This window comes from Patagioenas fasciata, chromosome 5, assembly GCF_037038585.1.
Source record: "Patagioenas fasciata isolate bPatFas1 chromosome 5, bPatFas1.hap1, whole genome shotgun sequence".
NCBI classification, from domain to species: Eukaryota; Metazoa; Chordata; class Aves; order Columbiformes; family Columbidae; genus Patagioenas; species Patagioenas fasciata.
In genome coordinates, this window is record NC_092524.1 from 42,422,628 (window position 1) to 42,444,022 (window position 21,395).

The 21,395-nt window shown below is 35.8% G+C and overlaps 1 protein-coding gene across 4 annotated transcripts in view; it reads left to right on the plus strand.

The window, feature by feature from the left end:
* The window catches only part of AKAP6 (A-kinase anchoring protein 6), a 286,646-nt gene that overhangs the window by 175,733 nt on the left and 89,518 nt on the right, over positions 1–21,395 (plus strand). For all 4 annotated transcript variants that reach the window (XM_071809385.1, XM_065838655.2, XM_065838656.2 and 1 more), the window contains one exon: positions 20,895–21,043. In XM_071809385.1, the coding sequence (XP_071665486.1) occupies positions 20,895–21,043 (149 nt within the window). The remainder of the gene's footprint in view (positions 1–20,894; positions 21,044–21,395) is intronic.

Below are 21,395 nucleotides of genomic sequence, written 5' to 3' on the forward strand. Positions count from 1 at the left end.
TCTTCATTCATGAGATGATACTTTTACAGCAAAAGTAAATAAGTAAAAAGTTTCTTTTACCCCAAATTAAAAAAAAAAAAAAAAGTTCGAAGTTAGTCTTCCACAGATAGCCAATTAAATTATGCTAAAAATGACATTTTTAATTAAACACCAAGGTAAGCATAAATGGATTTCAAAATAATTAATCAAACATCAAAAAATTGAAACCTTTTTCTGCTTGAGCAGCAGAAATGAAAGAACCAGTCTTCAGGTCTCATAGAGATTCAATCTAATTTAATTCTCTGTCTTCTCTAAATAAACATTCCTAAAACCTTTTTTTCATCTGGGGGAATAAGGATGAGAGGGGTAATCAATATTTCTAGCATTTTAATTAAAACCGTTAGTGGAATAAATCCATTTAATTATCAGTTAATGAAATACAAGGTCATTTACCTGACAGGAACTTTGAAGGTGGATTACTAGCTGGAATAAAGTAGAAGAACCCAATGTCACAGCCATTTAGCTTCTGTCAAATTTAAGGTTAAAATCCTTTTAGACTGTTTAACCTGTTCTCTACCATTTTCTGTTATGTATGTCAATGGGCAAGAAGAAATACATGATCAAAACTTACCTATCTTTAATTTTTCTCCAGAGTTTCTGCTAAGTTTCTGTGATTTCTTTTCCATTTTTTGTCCAAAGAGACACAAAATGCAAATGAATCCTGAGGTGTTTCCACTTATTATAGAAGGTCTCCTCCTTGAATGAAGATACTGTACTGTGCTTGAACTTTATTAGGAAATTATTAGTAATTAAACAAACTAAACAAAAATGTAGCCATATTAATTGATGAGAAATATTGAGGTTCTTCATTTTTATATGTAGTGAAGAAAAATATATAACTTGATTACAGAGGATTTTTAAGGCTGTTGTTATCATTCCATGTGTAAGAAGGAAAATGGAAACAGAAAGGGCTGTCTGTGAGTATGGCAGGAAACTTCCCATGCTCCTGGTAATGTCTCATTAGGACAGCAAATCAAGTGGTGAACAAAAGATCTGCCAGAGACACAAACAGTGAATGGCAGGATTGGCAAGCAGGAAGATCAACAGAGAAAGAAATACTCTTTCCAGGATTCCAGGACAACCATGCAAGCACAGGAAAAAATCAACTTTTAAGTGGACTGTTCCTACTTTATGGTAGGTTTTTAAGTTCAGGGTTGATTTTATGTAATTAGAAATAGATTACATCAAGTTGAAAAAGTTGAATTAAGATCTCACACTGAAAGTATACACTGCCATTTGGGAACACACTAAGGTGCACTTTTCCACTATCTTAAAAAAAAAAAAAAAAAAAAAGTGGCTCTGTAAATGATGTGTTGTGTACTATATAGTGCCTATCAGAGTAACTGTTTCTAATGTTCTAGTGTCTTTTATATTATGGCATTTTAAACATAGAAAAATAAAACACAGGTTTTCAAAACTGGTTTAGCAAATTTCATCCTCATATTTGTTGTGGCTTTTGTAAGTCACATTTGCCAAATTACTCACAAATCTCCACAAGACAAAAGTAATACTTATCATTCCAGTTCGTACAAGATGTTAGCTATGTATTTTCGTAGCCTAAGTCATTGTTCTTAGCAGAAGGACATCAGGTGCTGTGTATCACACACATTTTGTTCTTAGTAACTACAGAAGTGTTCCAGGTGTATTTAAAGTAGTGCTTCAGAACATGTCAAACTCTATATGGTGCAAGACTGCTCATATCTTCAATGTGTAAGGACAAGTGATGAGCTAAAGACAAGGGAGGCAAAGTTTAATATCTTTTATTAGACCATTGGTTAGAGCCTGAAAAAGAACAGAAAGCTCAAGGGATGGCTCTCAGCACAGTGCAAGGCAGGCAGTTGTCTGTGGTAGCTGTGACTCTGCTGTCTGCAGTTGTCTGTGGCAAAGTCATGGGAAACTTGAGCTGCAAATGAAAAAGTTGGTGTGGAAGAAGGGGCAGCCAGTACGGGAAGACAAAATCCACTTTCCTCAGTGAACGAGAGATTTGGTGTCCCCAGCCCTTCCTTCCTGCAACCCTCTTGGAGAAGCAATATTGTCCTGTTTTCCTCAAGATAAAAGGGAGAGCTACATTATTCTTAGATAAGTAAAATTCAGTTTGTCCTGTAACTGCTGAAAAACGTTGACTCCTCTGCACTCGCTTTCAAACTTTTCTTTGCTTGCCACCCAATATCATGATAGTTACACTGCAGTATGCATCCCTATCCTAAAAATACGTAGGATATTGGTGTCAGAATTCCATATCTTTGAAATTATGAGCTTATATATGTTTTTATATATATATATATATATATATAGTCACATGGTTTGTAAAAGCATATTTTGTTTGCTTGAAATAATAAGAAAATTGCCATTGACCTTGAGAGAATACATTTTCTAGGTTTAGCCTATTTTGCTAGATGTACTAGAAGATTTTGAATGGTAGATCTCACCAGGGGGAAAAAAAAAAAAAAAAGACCTTTCAGAATGTCATGAATGCAATGCACTTCATTGCACTTCACTCCCTGTATGTTTATAATTGTGTTACTGGAAGTCCTGAAACTTCTTTTACACAATTGTTTACTTATGAAAAACACTGCAATGAAGAAGAAGAAGATCATACCTACTACACTGACCAGTTTGAGAAGTCATTTTTCATATTTTAAAACTGAGGGGTTTAGCAGATTTGGAAGTTGCTTGTTTATATTATTGTATGACGTGTTTTTACTATTTTAGGACTCTTCTAAACCATTCATTTTTAACAAGACTCTGACCAAGTTTACATAAGGAAACTCAGAAATGGTGGCATAGATGAATGAAGAACTCATTTTAATATGGCAGAATTTCTGGGCCAGTTATTTAGTTTCTTATTAAAAGAGAAGCATGTCTATTTTAACTTTGTGGTATCAGGACTAATGAAGAGTATGGCATTTCTAAAATCCTTCACCCTGACTTCAGGCTCATGTAGGTAGCACAGCCAGATGTGAAAGCAATCAGAAACTCTCTGCCACCCAAACCCAACAACATTTGCAGAAGATTACTGCAATCAAATTTGGAGCTTCTCATTGTATCCTTATATTGTTCCCATTGCCCAACAATAGGGAGGATTCCTCTGGAGATGAAAGAGTGATTGATAGGTAGAGCCAGGTATTTCATTATGTTTCAATTATGACCTGAGGATGATTTTCTGGTGGGACTATAGAGGAAGTGGCCTTTGCAGAATTATTGCACTTTCTACAGAGAAGCAGGCGCTTCTGTGGTGTTGATCATTGTGTGGTTTTCCACCTCAGGATGAGACTACTTTGTTTCTCAAGATACTACTGGGAATTTTTTAAGCACTTCCTGTACATATTTTATGCTTGTTTATTTATTACTTCCTATGGGAAGAAAATATGTAGTTAAAGTAGAATAAATAAGACAAAAAAAAAAAAAGTGGATTCTTTCAGTATTGCATAGAAATCTGAATATGCACAGAACTCAAAGAGCTCTGTATTGTGAAAATCACTATTTTAAAAGTATTGTTACATTGTTTTACAGAAAACAGTGTTACCTGATCTCTATGGGTCACTCAGATACAAGTCAGGACAGTTTTTGACTGTTTATGTTGGTTTCAGTCTAGCTGTGGTTTTGCAGGATATAAACCACAGTGAATTGAACAGTATGCCATGAAAAGTATTCACCAAAGTATTCTTTTGCTGTAGTGTTCTTTCATTTTCAGGGAGAACTGTCAAAATTCCACAATGTGCCCTGCAGAATCCCACAAAATCTGGCAAATTACACCAGAGATCTAGTGTGGTTTTTTTTTGGTTTGTTTGTTTGTTTGTTTGTTTGTTTTGTTTTGTTTGTTTTGTTTTTTGTTTTGTTTTGTTTTGTTTTTATAGCTGGAAGCATTGTAGATTCAGTGCCTGGAGAGCCTTACTTTTGAGATGTGTTTGTGTGTGTTTAACTCCCATGGAGAAAAAATGCTTAAAATTGATTAAGTGAATCTTTCCAGTTTTAAAGCATTTTTTGTCTTCATGTTTCTTTCATGAAAGTTGTCTCCCATTTAACAAAAAGAAACAAACAGAACCCTGATGTGACATTGATGTGGTACCTCTAGGAGCTTCAGAAAGGACATACTCTTTTCTCTGCACATGGACATGCTGTCTTTGAGATCTGCAGATATTTGGATGCAATATGAATAGAGTATATAATCCTCTAACCTCATCCATTCCTTTTACTGCCAAATGCAGTGGGGGTTCAAACTCTGCAGAAATTGTAGAAATAGATCTAGGTTTCAGCTGGCTGTATTATTCAAACCAACACATCCAGCATCTTATAATGAAAATTTTGTAACAATAACTAATAAATGTTCCAGTTCTAGATATTGAGAAAGGAAACACAGAAAATAAAGTGAATGGATCAGAAATCTTTTTTTGTGGTAATAATGAGCTTGTAAAAATGTAACTTACCATATTTAAAGCAAAGCTGTCAGGATCAGGATATGAGTAAATGCATAAGAGAAGGAAAAGATTAGGAACATGAAGGTATCTCTACATTGTTTGGAAATGAATTTTGAAAGATACCACTGTTAAATTTTATTTGAAGAAAGATTTTTAAGCTGGAGGTCTGCACCATTTAATTTCATAGACTTAGATGGAGCTTCTTATGTTAGCTATGCCTGGGAAGATACTCTGCTTCTAAATAAGAATTTTAACTCCAGATGATAAAACAGTACAGAATCACAGAGACTTTACCTGTATCAAATAAATATACTTGTATTTCTTTTGAAAGCATTAGTGTAACTGCACTTGTTCAAGTTCCCTTTCTCACAAACCTTGTACAACTGTAAATGGGACCTGCTGCGCAGAAAGGCTGATCTTGAACGAGCTCAGTTATATCACTGTAGCTCCCCAGTGACTTCAGCTCCCAGAGGTGGTGATGCTCAGTGGTGGGCTTTGTGACACGCTAGGACAAAAAGTTTTGGAGCAGCAGGCTAGTTCTTGAGGATGTCGTATAAGGCTCTGAGCAAACTCAAGAAGATGCTCAGGTCATGTTTGCAAACGTGTTTGCGGTCATAGGCTTACTTGCTCTGGGAAGCAGCATGTTAAAATGGTATGTGTTAAAACAAGCATGATGGGAAGCAAAGGTAGTACTGCTCACAGGGCATTCGTTTCTTAAATGCTGACGCTGGAAGATACTGTCTTGGTCTCTGCCATAGAATTAACAGTGAGCAGTGGATCTGATTACAACTGATGTATTTTCATTTACAAAGCAACTATTTAGATATGCACACACAAATATATAAATGTACATATTTATAAATTTTAGACAGAATTTTCAAACTATTATGTGAGCTTTCTTCATATTTTAGGTATTTTAAGAAACCTTTCCCACCATTTTAAATGTCAAGTTAAAGAAGGATGCACATTTTATATATATATATATATATATATATATATATATATGTATATTTCTATTTTTAAAATCTCTTGATATATTTAAAGAAAAAATAATTGATAATGTTGTATGATTTACAGTCTTGGAAAAAATAACATAGACATAACTTCACAGTTTTTGTGGTGCATGAAGATCAGATTTTTTAATGTTGGTTAATGCTTTACTAATTAAAGTGTGCATGTTAATTAAAGCAGAGGCTAATGTTAATTACCTATATTAATGGAATCTCATGTAGCACCTGCCTGAAGCAATGGGTTCAATTTTCAAAATATCTCAATTAAGGCTGAAACTTTTGATTTGCATCTAGTAGGGTTTCAATTAACAGCATTGCAAACTTAAATAACACACTTAAAGGGATAATATCACCAATCACATGCAGCACAGTGGAATTGGTTGGTTCAATTATTGACTAGGGCTGTGAGAGCTTTCACAGTTGGTAGGTAAGTACTATGGTATTGGCAGGCGATTATTGTCTAGGGCTGTGATCACTTCTGTGGCTGTTGTAAGAGAGACGTTAAATTGCTGTACTGGGGTCTCACTGCAATTCTATTGTTGAGGGAGACAAAAATAGAATGATGTTTTCTCACATCCAGTGTTTAATGGTGAAGATTCAGCTTGTTCCTCTGAAATAAATGACCACTGTTCCGTGACATGGTAAGGCATTTTATCAAATGGGAAAGCAGCATTTGTGATAAAGTGCACTGTGTTGCAGTGCACTTCTCAGCCAAGCCAAGAGATGTGATTGTATTCCCAATCTCTCTTTCAGCCACCACAGCATTACGTGTTGACATAGCAGCTTTTAATGAGCAGCTTCAGGAAGCGATTAACAAAGCACTAGAAATAGATGCAATCATGCTGATTGGAAATTCTACCTAAGCTCCATAAACAAGATTGTAATGTCCTACTACCATACAACTTTCTGTGGTAATTATTTCTGATAGCTCCAAGACTTGAACTTTTAATCTGAGCCTACTCCAATAAGAGATTGATGGTTCAGTTATAACGAAACCAAGATCCAAAAAAAGTGTGCTAACTTGCTGGTTTGGACACACAGTTGAAGAATCGATGTAGGCTTCTGTGGTAGGCTCCAAATTTTGTTAGTATGTGTGATGCAAAAGTATCTCCAAACATAATTGCTGTGTGGCCTCTGTGAAAACAGAGCGCTAGAGAGTCAGTTTTCAACCATGCTGAGCAAGGAGAACTTGGAGCACAAGCTTAGCCTGTGGCTGTGTTATCACAATCTCTCACCTGTGCCTATAGATTTTCCTGCTAAAAATGTCCTTAGGCCTTGGACCATTCCACTACAGTGGGTGCTGACTATGTAATTGATTGCCTGGGCCTATTAATAAAAGCTGTAATGTTCTACTGTAACACATGGGCTTAATGTCTCCATTTTAGTTAATTATATGACAAAGGAAAAAAAAAACAACTTTACAGTATCAATCAATCTATTTAGGGAATTAGAATAAAACCCTTTTACCAAACTGCATTTAAAATATTTGTTGTAAAATATTTTAACAACCCTTGACTCATGAGTTATCAGTTTGTGACCTCTCCTGGGTCTAGATTAATCAGTGTATAATGGTTTTTGTTGCTGTTTTCACTTCTAAGGAGCCTGTGTCCCACATCATGTTGTAAAGTCATTAGATGGTTTAGAACCCATATTTTTTTTTGTCTCTGGAAGCAGATTAAGGTCTCTCATAATCTGAGTGCCCAGCATGCCCATGTAGTAACACTCAACTTCTTTAACAGGATAATGTTTTATACATGTCCACTATGACCACAAAGTATTGTCTTATTTATGGTTTCTGTAAATGTTCATCTTCTAATTAAAGATTTCCCTTGACAGATATTTTTTGTAGTAATTGAACTTCAGATTCCTTGTGTCAATATGCATCTTATTTCAGCTGTAGAAAAGTCACATTTTAACTGGTCAGATGTTAAAATAAAAAGATGCAGCAGGTATGCATACTATACTGTGATATGTTATTGTCATTTCAGTTAAACTTCCCGATATTGTTTGAAGGAAAAATATTAAATTATGCAGTTGTGTAGTGTAATTTGTTACACATATGTATAATCTTTGGACATCTACATTTTGAGGGGGTGATTTTGCTATTCTCAGTCTGCTTCAGATCCTTTCCTTGTGAAATTAAAACCTTTGTTCGTATCCATTTAAATGCCTGTCTAAAGTTAAGTAAAAATAGCCAAATGTCTCCTGTTTGTTGGATTCTTGATAGCACAGAATACTGTAACAATAAATCTCATTCTAAATGAGAAATAATACAGCACCAAACAGGCAGTATCTTGTGTAATGGCCATGTCTTTGATGAAAATCTGTTGAAATCACTGTATTTACAAGATTACTGAGTTTAGGTCTCTCTGGGTATTAGTTGGCCCAAAGGCACTTAGCCAATTAAGGCTATTGGAAAAAATGAAAGCAATCCAACCTGAAGCTTACTGAAAGGAATCTTTAACACCATTTATTTCTCTTGCTGTATAGGGACTATAATATAACACTTCCAATATCTTGAGTATGCTTGGTTTGGTTTTATTTAGCTGGGGTGTTTGTGTTAGATATGAGAGAAAAAAGTTCAATGCATTGTTCGAGTTACAAAATAATATTACATAAAAAGTATCCCAAACAAGCAATTCTACACTTTCATTTTATCAGGGAACAAGAACATTTTGACAGATTTTTGTGAATGGTGATTTGGAAGGTATACCTGTAAAATTCTTGTTCTTACATTTTGGTGTTTGTGCTCCTCCCAGAATGTTTGCTTTGTAAGTGCAGACCTTAGGTGCTTTAGCCAAATCAGCTGCGCCGGTTTGGGCCTGGAGTCATGACAAATTTGTAACAGAGCTCACGGGGAAGAGTAAAACAGCTGTAAGTACGTAGAATGCAGTCTGCTATACTGTGGCATTTTCAACAGAAATGGAGCGAGCAAATAGGTTGAGTCACATTAGACAGTCATGGGCTAGAATGTGTGGTCTATTTTTTAAAGAGTTCACATAAGACCAAATTGTGGAGTCTTTACTCTGGCAAAATTCTGTTTTACACTGTGGAAAGCCTTCCAAAATACAGTATCTAAAGTTTTGGAGTTCTAGATACTGGCTTTTATTTTAAAGTTATTTTTGGAGCTTTGACACATATAACAGGGATGTGAATCAAAATCTACCTCAAGTGCTGAGATAAAAGGTTTCACTAACTTTTGTCTTGGTAATGAAATAGAGTCTTATCACATTGGAATCCTTGTCAGAGCCAGGTGTCTGAAATGTTTCTGAAAAGGTAGCATTCATGCAAAAAAAAAAAAAAAAAAAAAGTTTTTATTGTTAGAAAAGGGATGTTACTTTTGTTATATTTTAGGGCTTTAATTGTTCTCTTACTTTGTCTTAGCCTTGAACAATCTCTCTACAGGAGTGGATCATATCTTAATCTTTTATATCTATATGTAAACTGAGGTTTTTAAAAATAATTTTCTATCACATCTGTTTTTACTGCATGTTGCTGCATGTCTCTAGAGGCATTCAGCATTTTTATTTTCAAGTAAATTTATATTATTTACAGTCTCCAGCTGTTTTAGATATGCAATCATTTCCTGTTGGTACAGTTTCCAGAAAAATTCCCTTTTTTTCTTCTCAGAAGAATGAGAAATTTAATTTAACAAAGACATCATATAATTGCCTTTGTATCTAGCAAGGTATCTAGCAATCTAAATATTTTATTTTATTTAAAACATCTGTCTACATAATATCATATGACTATACAAGTCTATATCAGCCTTCTGAAAGACAGCTGCTGCCACTTTATTTAATTTATAAGAGACCAACAAAATTGCTCCTTAGGATAAAACCCGTCTGCCACTGAGTCATATATAAAAAATTTTGGCAAGATGAAAATTGCTGCACTTACAGTTCTTGTTAAACTAATCTAGGTCTTTTTCAAATTTAGAAGCATCTTTTTTTTTCTTTTCTCTCTGCCCCTCTCTCCTCCCCCCCCAATCACTATGGAAACATAGGAGCTTTACATATACAGTTTTTAGAAGCTCATTTTATTAAGATTGAAGGTACATTTCTTTTTAGATGAAATGCAAACTAGAATCACATCTTAATTGCTCACTTGTGGGATCTATTTATCTCCTGCTATCTTCATTTTCACAAACATTGGGTACAAATTATATTGGTCAAAATTTTCGGGCAGTTTTTCAGAAAATATATAGGAGAAGTGACAATGTCAATAAAGATCTTTATCTGTTTTGTGTTACTAAGCTTTGTTTGCAGTGATTGTAAACTATTTCTTTGTATGAAGCAACTCATACTGAAAAGGAAATGTTTCATAGATAGTATCAATTTAGGCGCAGCAGCTGTCCTAGAAAAATATACATGAGCATTCTACAGTATGTCTATATAAGACAAGTTTACCTTTTCCAGGGAAGTAATCAAAATATTCCTTTTTAGAGAACTAAGAGAATGAAAGGAAAATGTTTATGGTTCCCTACTGGCATGCAGTTATGATTGACAGGAAAAACCAACATGTATGCCACATGAGACATCTTGTTCAGGAACTTTCAGGAGGGTAGTAAATTGGTGTTGGCACAAACACAAAAAAATAAAATGACTTGATTCAGCAGTTTTCAGTTCTAAATCCCTAGGCTCCAAAGAAAGAAGTAAATATTCATCAAATGATCAAAATTTATATTGATTTTTATTCTGCATTAGCAGCTCAAAGTCAGGATTCTTGACAGGGTGGATGTCGATTTGAATGATTCTCTTTGAAATAAGGATACAGGCGCTGGGCTGAGTGCTACTGTGCATTCCTGAGCCATAGGAAAAGACTATTAGAACCCTAGGAAACTAAATTTTTTTAAAGAATAGTATAAAGGCATGCTTGTTCTGTACTGTTTTGATAGCTAAATTGTTGTTATTAGTATGTAAAGTAATTCTTGTTGCTCCTGCTTTACTCCATCCTTTCCATTTTCATCTAAGGACAACTTTTCTATGGTACTTCAAAGGGAAATGGTAGTTCACATACTATGGTAACTGAGTTAATATCAGTACTTCCCAAAGTAAGTGTCTTCTAGAGTGAAGTGCTAGTCTGGCAGAGCAAAGCAAGCAAAGATTGTATCTGCACATTCTACATCTTTAATTTTGCGGTTTCTGCCAGGGAGTAAATAAAGATCTTGGGGGAGGGGGTAGGGGAAGCAGGAAGGAGATCCAGGGGAAGAGAATGTGAGCATGAATGCAGCACTGAAACACAAATGTGATGACTGTGATTACTGAGCTGTGAGATTTAATGAGAAAGCCTGTATTAGAGTGAAGTAGAAAATCATAACCATCACCTCTTGTCTATAGGAGTATAATTGAATCTCAGCCCCCAGCAAAAAGTAAATAAATAAGTTAGTGACATTTTTAACAAACTTAAATATATTGAGAATAGAAGGGGAAGTTATCACCATTACTGTACTCTTGCAGCATAGTGGGAGGTTTTTAAGTATCTCAGCTTGCATAAAAATGAGATCCATTGCCATAAAATGGAAGAATAAAATAGTAAGTGTGTGTTTGTGGGGGGGTTAAATAAAAATGAAACGTGAGACAGAAATATTGTAACAGTCAAAGGGTTAACAAATTTCCCAAATGTCCTCGGTGCTTATGATTCAGCAAACATATTTAACAGCATAGCTTTAAAATTAAATTTTACAAACATTTTGGGTAATGCTTTAATAGTATGCAAATTGCAATGAAGTCAGCAGTGGCAAAGCTGACCTCTCAGCAATGCAAATATTTTATGTATAAAACAGTTATCTTTTTACAGTTCCCTCTACCTCAGTAGGTGTCAGGTGCTTCAAGAGGCTCCTAATCTGAGGATCATAAATAAACTCAAAGGCGCAGCCGTCTATGCCTGCTTTTTATACATGGCAAGGCAGTTGTAAAAATAAACATATTAAGCTATATGTTTTGCTATTGCTGCAAGAATTACTAATATTTTTACTAATAATATTTTTTTAAAATTTCTCAGAATAATTTTTTGAATCTTCTGTTACTAATTTTCCTCAAAATCCAAATATATCTCACACATATCTATAGATAGGAAAAATAATGCGCAGATAAAAATACATAGCCTTCATTTCTCTGCCGCTATTAAATAAATTAAGTAACATGTAATTTTTATCCTTCTTCACAGTCTGCATATTGTTACTTAATCTTGCAGTGGAGACAGCGTCTCGTGTTCATATTTGCACAATTTTATATCATTATTAGATCAATATCTAAAAAGTTGTTGAAAAAAGGAGGAGAAAACATGATCTTAATTTTAAAACAAACAAACAAACAAAATGCAAAACCAAACCACTTCCATTGTACAGTAAGAAAACATTTCCATCTCTAGGGGTGATATATATCACTGTCTAGGCATGGAAAGAATCTGCTTCAATTTCAGAATAAGTCAAATACGCATTCAGTGAGAATCTTTGAGATACACTCAATCTGGGAGTTTGGACTTGAAAACGTTTGACACTGTTGAGCCTCTCAAACTAATTGGCTCAAAATAATGAATCAAAAGGAGACTTTATCTCAAAACTTCTGCAATTTTGTGAGTTGATACGTATAAGAAATTTTGGAACTAGTTCTTAAACGTATATATACATTTCTAATGATTAGGTTAATAAATATAAAACATTTCTCAAGCACATAGAAGTTTAAAATGGAGCTACTCAGAAAGAAAATCAAGCTGTTTACATACTACTTAGAATAATTACTATGTAACATGCTCACAAATGATGTAATCTTACAGAAAATAAAAATCAAATTACATTTTCCTGTAACAATGGCATCGTCTTACTAGTAATTTCTACATGTTATGTAGGTTCCTTTCAGTATAAATAACAGAATTATTAAAAAATCTCTGTTCATGAAAAGATATCAAAACATAAACCAGGAATACTGTTAGAGTGTGGTAAAATTAATTAAAAGTCAAGATGCATTACCAAAGTAACTTCAGATTCATACAGCGCAAGTTTAAAGAAGTAAATAATTACCTTATATTTACTTCCAAATGACATTTTTCAATATCATAAATTCAGATTACTTGGAAGCCACTTTCTACAAGTCATCAGATTTCACTTCACTATAAGGCTGTGCATCTCCTGACGATGAGAAAACATATTTCTCCAAAACATGCAGAAAGTAGATCTCCATGAAAAATTTCCAAGCAAGAGGCCATAACATTTTTATATTAGCTCAGTCATACCTTCCTGCAATGTTTTGGGTAGTTTTCCTTAGGAAGTATTGGTTTGCAAGACCTACCTTCCCTTGTTATTTTCAAATAGAAATGTACGTGTCAGTTTACTGCAGAGATGGGGGTGGAGGAATGTGCACCATCACTCTGGAATGTCTCTTGCGCACATGTGCTGTCCTGAATTCTAAACACTGGGACCTTTGACCTTAAGGGCAGATCGAGCTGGGTATACCACCTGTCCATGTGGTTTGGTACACAGGCCTTTTAGCTGAACATGACTTTTGGAAATACCAGTGCTTTGGATGACAGGCAGACTCTTTAACAATCTCTTTTTAAGCCACTTCATTCCTCTAAAAGTGCAAACAGAGAGGATGTTAGGAACAATCAGAAGTGTGCAAATAGTGGAGGTTTTAATTAAGTAAGATTAAGCTTACCATTTTAGCACATTGAGAAAAGACTTTCTGTGTCTGACTAGTCTTTCCTCTTCTTGACTACTTGGGAATCTTGAGGCTGGCCAGAAAGGTGTTCAACTTTCTGTTTAAGTACAACATGTCTGTCTTGTAACCTCCTGTAATAAAGTTTTTTCTCTGCCAGACAAGGAAGAAACCAAGACAGAAGGATGTGATGATGAATTGCTACTTTAATAGGACAAATTCTTCTGGGCTTGCAAGAATGGGACTGTTTTGGCTTACAGTTCTTGTGGCAGGTGGAGAGTTGTCACCAAAGGGTCTAAAAGGCATGTGGCAGTTTTGATGAAATGTACGCTGTTATGTTATGGGTTCGGCCGGATCTGCATCCTTCTTAATTTGTGTGTTCTCCCTGGTTTTAGCAAACACTGTTCTGTCACAGAATCACAGAAAGGTTAGAGTTGGAAGGGATCCCCGGAGATCATCTAGTCCAACCCACCTGCTAAAGCAGGTTCACCTAGAATAGATTGCACAGGAACGCGTACAGGCAGGTTTAGAATGTCTCCAGAGAAGGAGACTCCACAACTTCTCTGGGCAGCCTGTTCCAGGGCTCTGTCACCCTCAAGGTAAGGAAGTTTCTCCTCATATTCAGGTGGAACCTCCTATACTTCAGTCTGTGCCTGTTGATCCTCATCCTATCTTTGGGCACCACTGAAAGGAGTCTGGTCCCATCCTTTTGATGCCCGCCCTTGAGATATTTCTAAGCATTGATAAGATCCCCTCTCAGCCTTTTCTTCTCCAGGCTGAACAAACCCAGCTCTCTCAGTCTTTCCTCATAAGAAAGGTGCTCCAGACCCCTAATCATCTTTGTAGCTCTCCACTGGACTCTCTCCATTAATTCTTTATCCTTCTTAAACTGGGGAGCCCAGAACTGGACCCAGTACTCCAGATGTGGCCTCACCAGGGCAGAGTAGAGGGAGAGGATAAGCTGCCTTGACCTTCTGGTCACACTCTCCATAATGTACCCCGGGATACCTTTGGCCTTCTTGACCACAAGGGCACATTGTTGACTCATGGTCAACCTTTTGTCAGCCAGAACTCACAGATCCCTCTCCCAACCCTTTCTGTTTTCAGAGCAATTCTGTTCCCTCCCCAGCCACGATTATTACAAACCCTTCTTTTGTGTCCTGCCTGTCACCCTCTTGTTCTGCAGGCTGGAGATGCACCCTTGCAAGACAAGAAAATTGGTAAAAGATACTGGTCATTGTCCAATTCCCGTTCTCACAAGGACTCTTTTTCACCTCACGTTTTTGGGATACTGTTGTTAGAAACTATTCACAGTCTTGAAAGTCTCTGGAGGGGTTAGTCCTTTCATAGTTTTCTTCAATGCTTTTTAGTATTTGTGATACAAGGAACTTCTCAGGGTACATAGCAGAGATCTGTTTGCTGCACAGGGCATGCCACACTCTTGTATTGTATTTAATATTACACTGAACAGAACTAAAGACAGGGGACAGGCAGGAATTAGACACCAGAGGTCCAGATTTTAAATTAACAGCATGATCAGGACACTTCCATGTATTTGGTCAGACACTGCTGCTGAGGCCACGCTACTGATTGCATTTGCTCTCCACAGTCCTGAAGTCACAGGTCATGTTCCTAATCTTTATAACAGAACAGCAAAAACCTATGTATTTCTGAAAGCCAAGGGAAACCCTGCAAAGAGGTATTGCTGTTATTTACTCGCTTTTTCCCCCCGCCCTGTTATTTCTGATGGCTCTGGGAATTGCCTGAAATTCTGCTCGCTATGACACAGCCCTACTCTATCTAAAATTTTATTTTATGGCTCTTGTGGACAGGCTTAAGATTCACTATGCTGTTACTGCTCTTACTTAAACACTAGGATGTGTTTAAGTAACTTAATAAGTGAGAATTTTGTTGCCTTGTAATTTTACTCATTCTATGTGGTGGTTTCATGTCGTTGTGGTCATTTTAGTACACTGAAAACTAAAGTGATAAAGTTATTACCAATATAAAAGCATTTCTGAGATTTATGATGATAAAAACACTTTGCTAAGATTTTGACTGGTAACAAGCTTGCCCTGATTAATAGAATTAATTTCTTGTATGATCAAAACACAAGGTGTCCTTTGTAATAGGACTATCAAATGTTCAGTTCTCAGTGAACACATTTTAAGATAGAGGATTATTTTTTAATCTGATTCAGGCCCAAAGAGAGTGTGCAAAATGAAGAATGGAAGAGGCAGGGGAACCAAAAGCAGGAAGGGTAACAGAATAAGAAAGAAGTGAACTACAGCAAGATTCCCATTTTCATTAAGCGAGGGTGGGGGGGAAGTTACCATCCTGCTTCAGCAACAATAACAAAAGTCTGTCCTTAGAGTAGAAGTAGTACTTCCAAGAAGTCACTTGAAGTCCAAGAAGGCTAATGCTGCCTAGTGGTGGACTTCATGATCTTAAGGGTCTTTTCCAACCTAAATGATTCTATGATTCTGTCACACAATGACATTTAAAATGCTGGGATGCCTTACTGGAAGTACTGCTTCTATCCTAAGTCTTTTCAGCAGGAGAAGACTTGTTGTCTGGCTGTGGGAACGGAGTGGTGGATGATCAGGTTTGTCTGTATAGGGTCTTTGCCTGCCAAAGAACTCTTTCTGTAAGCTACATCTCCATGGAAGATAGCTTGAGCTGTGTAGTACTGAACATACTTTTATTCAGTAGCTGCATCTGTGACAAAGCCAGGGTCTGTTTCATGTCCTGTGATAAAACCTTCTCCACAACTTTATAATGTGGAGAAATAGGCGGAAAACTGTGACAGAAAGCAACAAAAAATGTTTGAGGGCATGGATGTGACCATATGAATGCTACTGTGATCAACTTAATTCTGGTAAGAAATTACTCCAAGTTTTCTCTCTCAAGAAATTTACCAATTACAAAGATACAAAGAGTGCCAAGCTGGGACATGCATCCTTTTAGAATGGTGCAGCTGAGTTTACACTTCAATAAAATACATGTATAGGTGAGCATTCTAAGTCTACATGTTACAAAATGCCATCTGACCACCTCCTTGTTTGGCAGAAACTGAAATTTGTGCTTTAATTTGAGAGACAATGTTTTTATGTAGTTTAAGTTCAACTAATGGCAGAGGAACTGAACTACATCTGTATTTTACATGGAATTCTGTAGTAATTACAATCTGATGTAGTGGTGGTTTAGCTTTTCTACAACACTGTAGAGAAAGGATAATGCAAGATAGGATACTTTCATAAATCAAATTCAACTGAATATATACAATTTGTATACTTAAAACACAGAGTAGTTTGCTTTCAGTATCATAGTTCATAAGAAAAGACTTGTGCTCCTAGGAAAGAGTGTCTGAAAATACTTTATTTTCAAGACCAGTTCAGTGATATTTATTCTAGTACATTCCAATAAAACATATTTTTGCAGCAGAACGACACTAGCGCTGAGTTCTCATCTCCAATTTACATTGGTGTAAATTCTGAGTCTCTCATTTGACACTCTGTATACTATATAACTTTTCAATCTCCTTCATCCCACAGTAACAGCCATTATCCCCTGTGTTGTCTTTCTCCACTTCAGAGTAAGGTCATTCTAACATGTAGGTCTAACAAGAAATACAATGTATTTTTATTGATTTCTATTGTCACTGATTACCCCTTCATGTTATAGAGTTATCTGTATAGTAAAGGACATTCTATGTTGTCATGCAAAGCCAGTCTTAAGGAACAGATTTTGCGCCACAGGCTCTTTCAGTTTATTTGTAAGGTCTCGTTTTTTAGAAAATGAGCTTTCTGACAATAGCCTTGAAAATATTTACCATTATTAATCGATCACTAGAACTGAATATTTGGCACTGGTAAGGAATTTTTTCACTGTTTTTCCCCAGAGATTACTGTTTTTTCATAGTCTTGTTCAGAGATTGGATCCTCCAGGCTCAGGAAAATTAGAGCATTTTGTCATTTGATTATTGGAAATATCTCAGTTTAATTTACAATAGAATATTGTAAAGTCATACCATCCTGCTAGGACAGTGACTGTCAGAGAATCTGCAGAAGTGTGCAGCCAGTCATCAACATCTTTATTGTGTTTTTACTGCAAAAATGCTCACTTAGAAGAGGACATAAAGTGGAAAACAACTGCTGTGTATTATTCCTTGACATTTTTTTCCATGTTCAGTTTTTCACTGATTCTGACTTGCCATATTCTCTTGGGAAAAAAACAAACAAACAACAAACAAACAAACAACAAAACCAACCAAACAAAAACCACACAACAACAACAAAACAAAACAACAATCAAACAAAACCCTCACAAAGCATAAAACCAAAACCACCCTGAATTCCATTTCTAAGATGGGGCACTAAGAGTAAAGGAATGATTGCTTCCCACCCAATTTCTATTATATATATTTGGGATGATGCATATCTCAGTAGACTTACTCAGGATTTGCTGGATATCCATGTCCATAGAGGTGTGTTTGTGGTAAAGATTAAGTTCTTATAGTTGTGTTAAGTAACAAGAAAGTGTATGTGAGACAGTCTGAAAATGCTCGCTTAAAATAAGCTAGAAGGTAAAGTAAATAGCTTTTCTTTGTTTGATTAGCAATTAATAAAGTTGCTACTTTGTTCTGCCAGAATACTGCAAAACTTGTCCGTCATTATCACTCAAGATATGGAGTTGAAAATAAACTGCATTCGATTTATTGCGTGTCTGTGCTGTGTACTGTTTTCTAGATTGTGCCTTGTGCCTGTTCGTTCAGCTTCTGCAGAATGTAGGTTTTTGAGAGTTAAACTGATCAATACCTACTCCAGGTCTTCAAAACCTCTTTGGATTTGCAGTTCATATCAGTAGAACAGGGACAAAAAATGCTTAAGTACAACAGTGAGATAGATGAATTCATACAGAAAAGAAATCAGAGAGATCCATCTGAAATTGCACTGCCCGAGTTCGAGTTGCTGAAAGTATTCGCAAAAGTTGAAGACAGAAATTGGGTTTAAAACAAAAAATAGTTGATTTATAGAGGGATCATGTTTCTGAGGTACAAGAACTGAGGCACAATTGCTTGTATTCAGGATTCATAGCGTGTGATATTGATGGACTTCATAATCCTCAGTACAAGAGGGCCTTATAGTTGTGAGGAAGAAACAGTGGATTCTCATTCATTCTTCTCCATATATTTACTTACCTTTGCCACCCTGTTTTTCCTTTCCCCCACTATTTGATTTAATGCTCCTTTTTCTTCTCTCATTTTTCATATACAGTATATGTATATGCATTTGCCTATTTACAAATATTTTCACGAGTGAAGAGAGAACAAGAGATCTATGAAAAGCTGCTTGCTTTATTTTTCCTGTTTCTTATTTAAAAAAAAAATATGAAGAGGAAATTAGAAAATGCAGAAAAAAAAAAAGTGTATCTCAAGTATGGGGATAGTTGTGCTGTTTGGGATATAACATGTTCATATAGTTTTAATTCATATGTTTGAGGTTCCAGAGTTTAGGCTACATTTGAATCCTCTCCTTTTGGAGTACTGGAGCAGGGAGGGAGCAGGGGGCTGTAAACATAATTTTGACAACAGCTAAGTAAAAAACAAACAAAAGCACCCAAAATGCATAGGAAAAAAGCAAGAATTACTCATCTTGATTTCCAATCCCATCCTGAAAATCAGGGAAACTATCTGCTTGAAGTTTGCCGCGAAATTTCACCTCTAGGCTTAAAAAAATAATGGAAAACTTTGATTGATAATATAATTGTTTTAGAAAGCTACTGGTCACCCACAAAATGGCTTTACACTGAAAGTGTCAGGTCACCATAATCAAAATAAAAACTATCAGTGAGTAACTGCTTTCTGGTAAGAATAAATTCAAAGAACAAATACATAGACTTATGTGGACAGTACAAAATACTCAGCTGGAAGATTATTCTTACTAATGAAAAATCCTTCCAAAAAAGAAATTTGATCAGGAAGCCCTGTATACTATGGGAGGGGATTATTTATCAACTTGAAGGAAAATGTACCTGCAGATGAAAGGGGAAGAGGAAGGTGATCGTTTGTTTATTTGCTTCTTTTCATAATTTCTGAGTTATATAAACAGCAGTTTTAATGATCATTCCTGAAGGAATATGTTTTGTAGCTTTCTCAAACCTTAATATTTTATTATGACTGGACAGTCTCAACTAGTTAGTCTTGTATTCAGGTAATGTTTATTCATTGGTAACCCTGTGTGGTTTAATTTTCCACTATTTTAGACTAGGTATGAAAGCCTTGTATTTCATTTATGTGCACACTACAAGACCTGCATGGTATACTTGGAATTTTTATCTTCTATATCCTTGGAAAATTGCTAGTATTTTTTGTTGTTTGTATTAATTTCTCCAAAACATATCGGGATTTACTGCCAAATATAAAAAATCTCACTGCCAGAAGGAACTGAGAGAGAAAACTGTAAATGTTTGAAAGAGAAATTTTAGAAGGAAACGGAATTTCCAAATCAGCCACATTATTACTTAGGGAAAAATTGCACCAAGGCAAGGCATAAGCAAATATACCTAACCGTTATTACCATACGCATAAGACATTCCAGCCTTCCTTCAGACTTTCCCTACTGACATTCTTCAGTGCCAGTTTCTCCTCACTTGCCTACATTTTTCCTAGATTTTGCAAATTCCCTTCTCCTCTCTTGCCCTTTCACTGCTTTCTCTTTACAGCTGCTGTTCCATAGATTGGTAACCCTGTCGTGCTGTCAGTAGCCAAGCAAACTCTTCACTGCCCTGCCTTCTGCAGTAGAAAATGCAAGAGTCCTCATACAAAATTTCTCTTCCTAAGGGAAATACAGAGTAGGTAGTTACACAAATGTAGCAGTTTTTGAAACATTATCACAATTTGCAATGCATTTTTCTTTTGGTGAAGCATGTTAAAAGAAAACAATAGCATATTGGTCCCAAAGTGCTTTTGAACTGACTCTACCCTCTGTTCTTTGTCCTGTTCCTAGGGGCAAGTGTGGCAAACAGCAGATTTTATCATCTGGTTCTCTGAGCCTCAGAATCAAACTGATCACCACAGCTGCAATAAATAAAGTGTCTATTCAATGAGCTATAATGCCAAATATTATTCAACATTCTTCTGGCCAGGCACAGAGTCTGATAGAAAACAGCAAATCTCACTTACTGCCTTTTTCATGCAATCAAAATTGCTGAGTAAGCAGTGGATGCCAGATATGAAAAAACAGAATCTGAATAATACTGATTAGCTTGGTTTTGCTTGCACTTACTATTTAAAACAAAAAATACCTGTAGCAATATGGCTTTCATAAATTATGAAGCACAGGCAATGTGTTAACGATGTCAGTCTTGAAGCCAGGAAGAAATGTAATTTTATTTATCTACCTGTGCTGTCATTATGTGTGATTTCTAACATCTTTTTCATTCAAGCCTAGACATATTCATGCAGCATTTGATTGGGTATACAGCCCATGGAATAAATGGAACATTCTCTGATAGAGACCTAAATAGTTCAGTTCTAGCATTTGGGAATGCACTGTACTTTTATCTGAATTAATGGTTCAACCTTTTTGACTGTCATGCAAGGAGAAAAATGATGATGTGAATCATTTGGTTAAAATTGTTGCAGTCCAAAAGTATTTGTTTTAAATGAATTCTTTCTGAATGTAAAAAAAACCAAACCAAAACAAAAAAACAACGAAAAGACAAACCTAAATTCTGTTGTGTTTTTTTTCCTCTTTGTTTTCTTATTCTAGGCTGAGGTTCAGCTATGCTATCTGGAAGCACAAAGAGATGCTGTTGAACAGATGTCCTTAAAGCTGTACAGTGAACAGTACAACAGTAGTAGCAAGCGAAAGGAAGAGTTTGCTGATATGTCAAAAGTTCACACAGTGGGAAGTAATGGGTAGGGAACCATTCTTTTTGTTGTTTTATTCTCACTGATCTGTGGGGTTTTTTTTACATGATATACTTTTTCTTACTTCCGGTTAACCAGGATTTTTCTTCCTAGGCCAAGAGACACGGAAAAACTTGGTATATTTATTTTTTCATATATGAATGTAAAAAATAATGGGTTCTGGATAATAGGTTCAAATTATGGTTACTTCACAGGACTACCTAACATTATCGAATAGCAATCTATTATTTTGATTTAAAAAAATGTAATGTGCCCTTTTGCTTCAGGCTTTTCTCCCCCAATGGCTTCATGTCTTTTGGTTTCCAAGCATTCTTTAAAGGAAACATCTTTATAATGGATT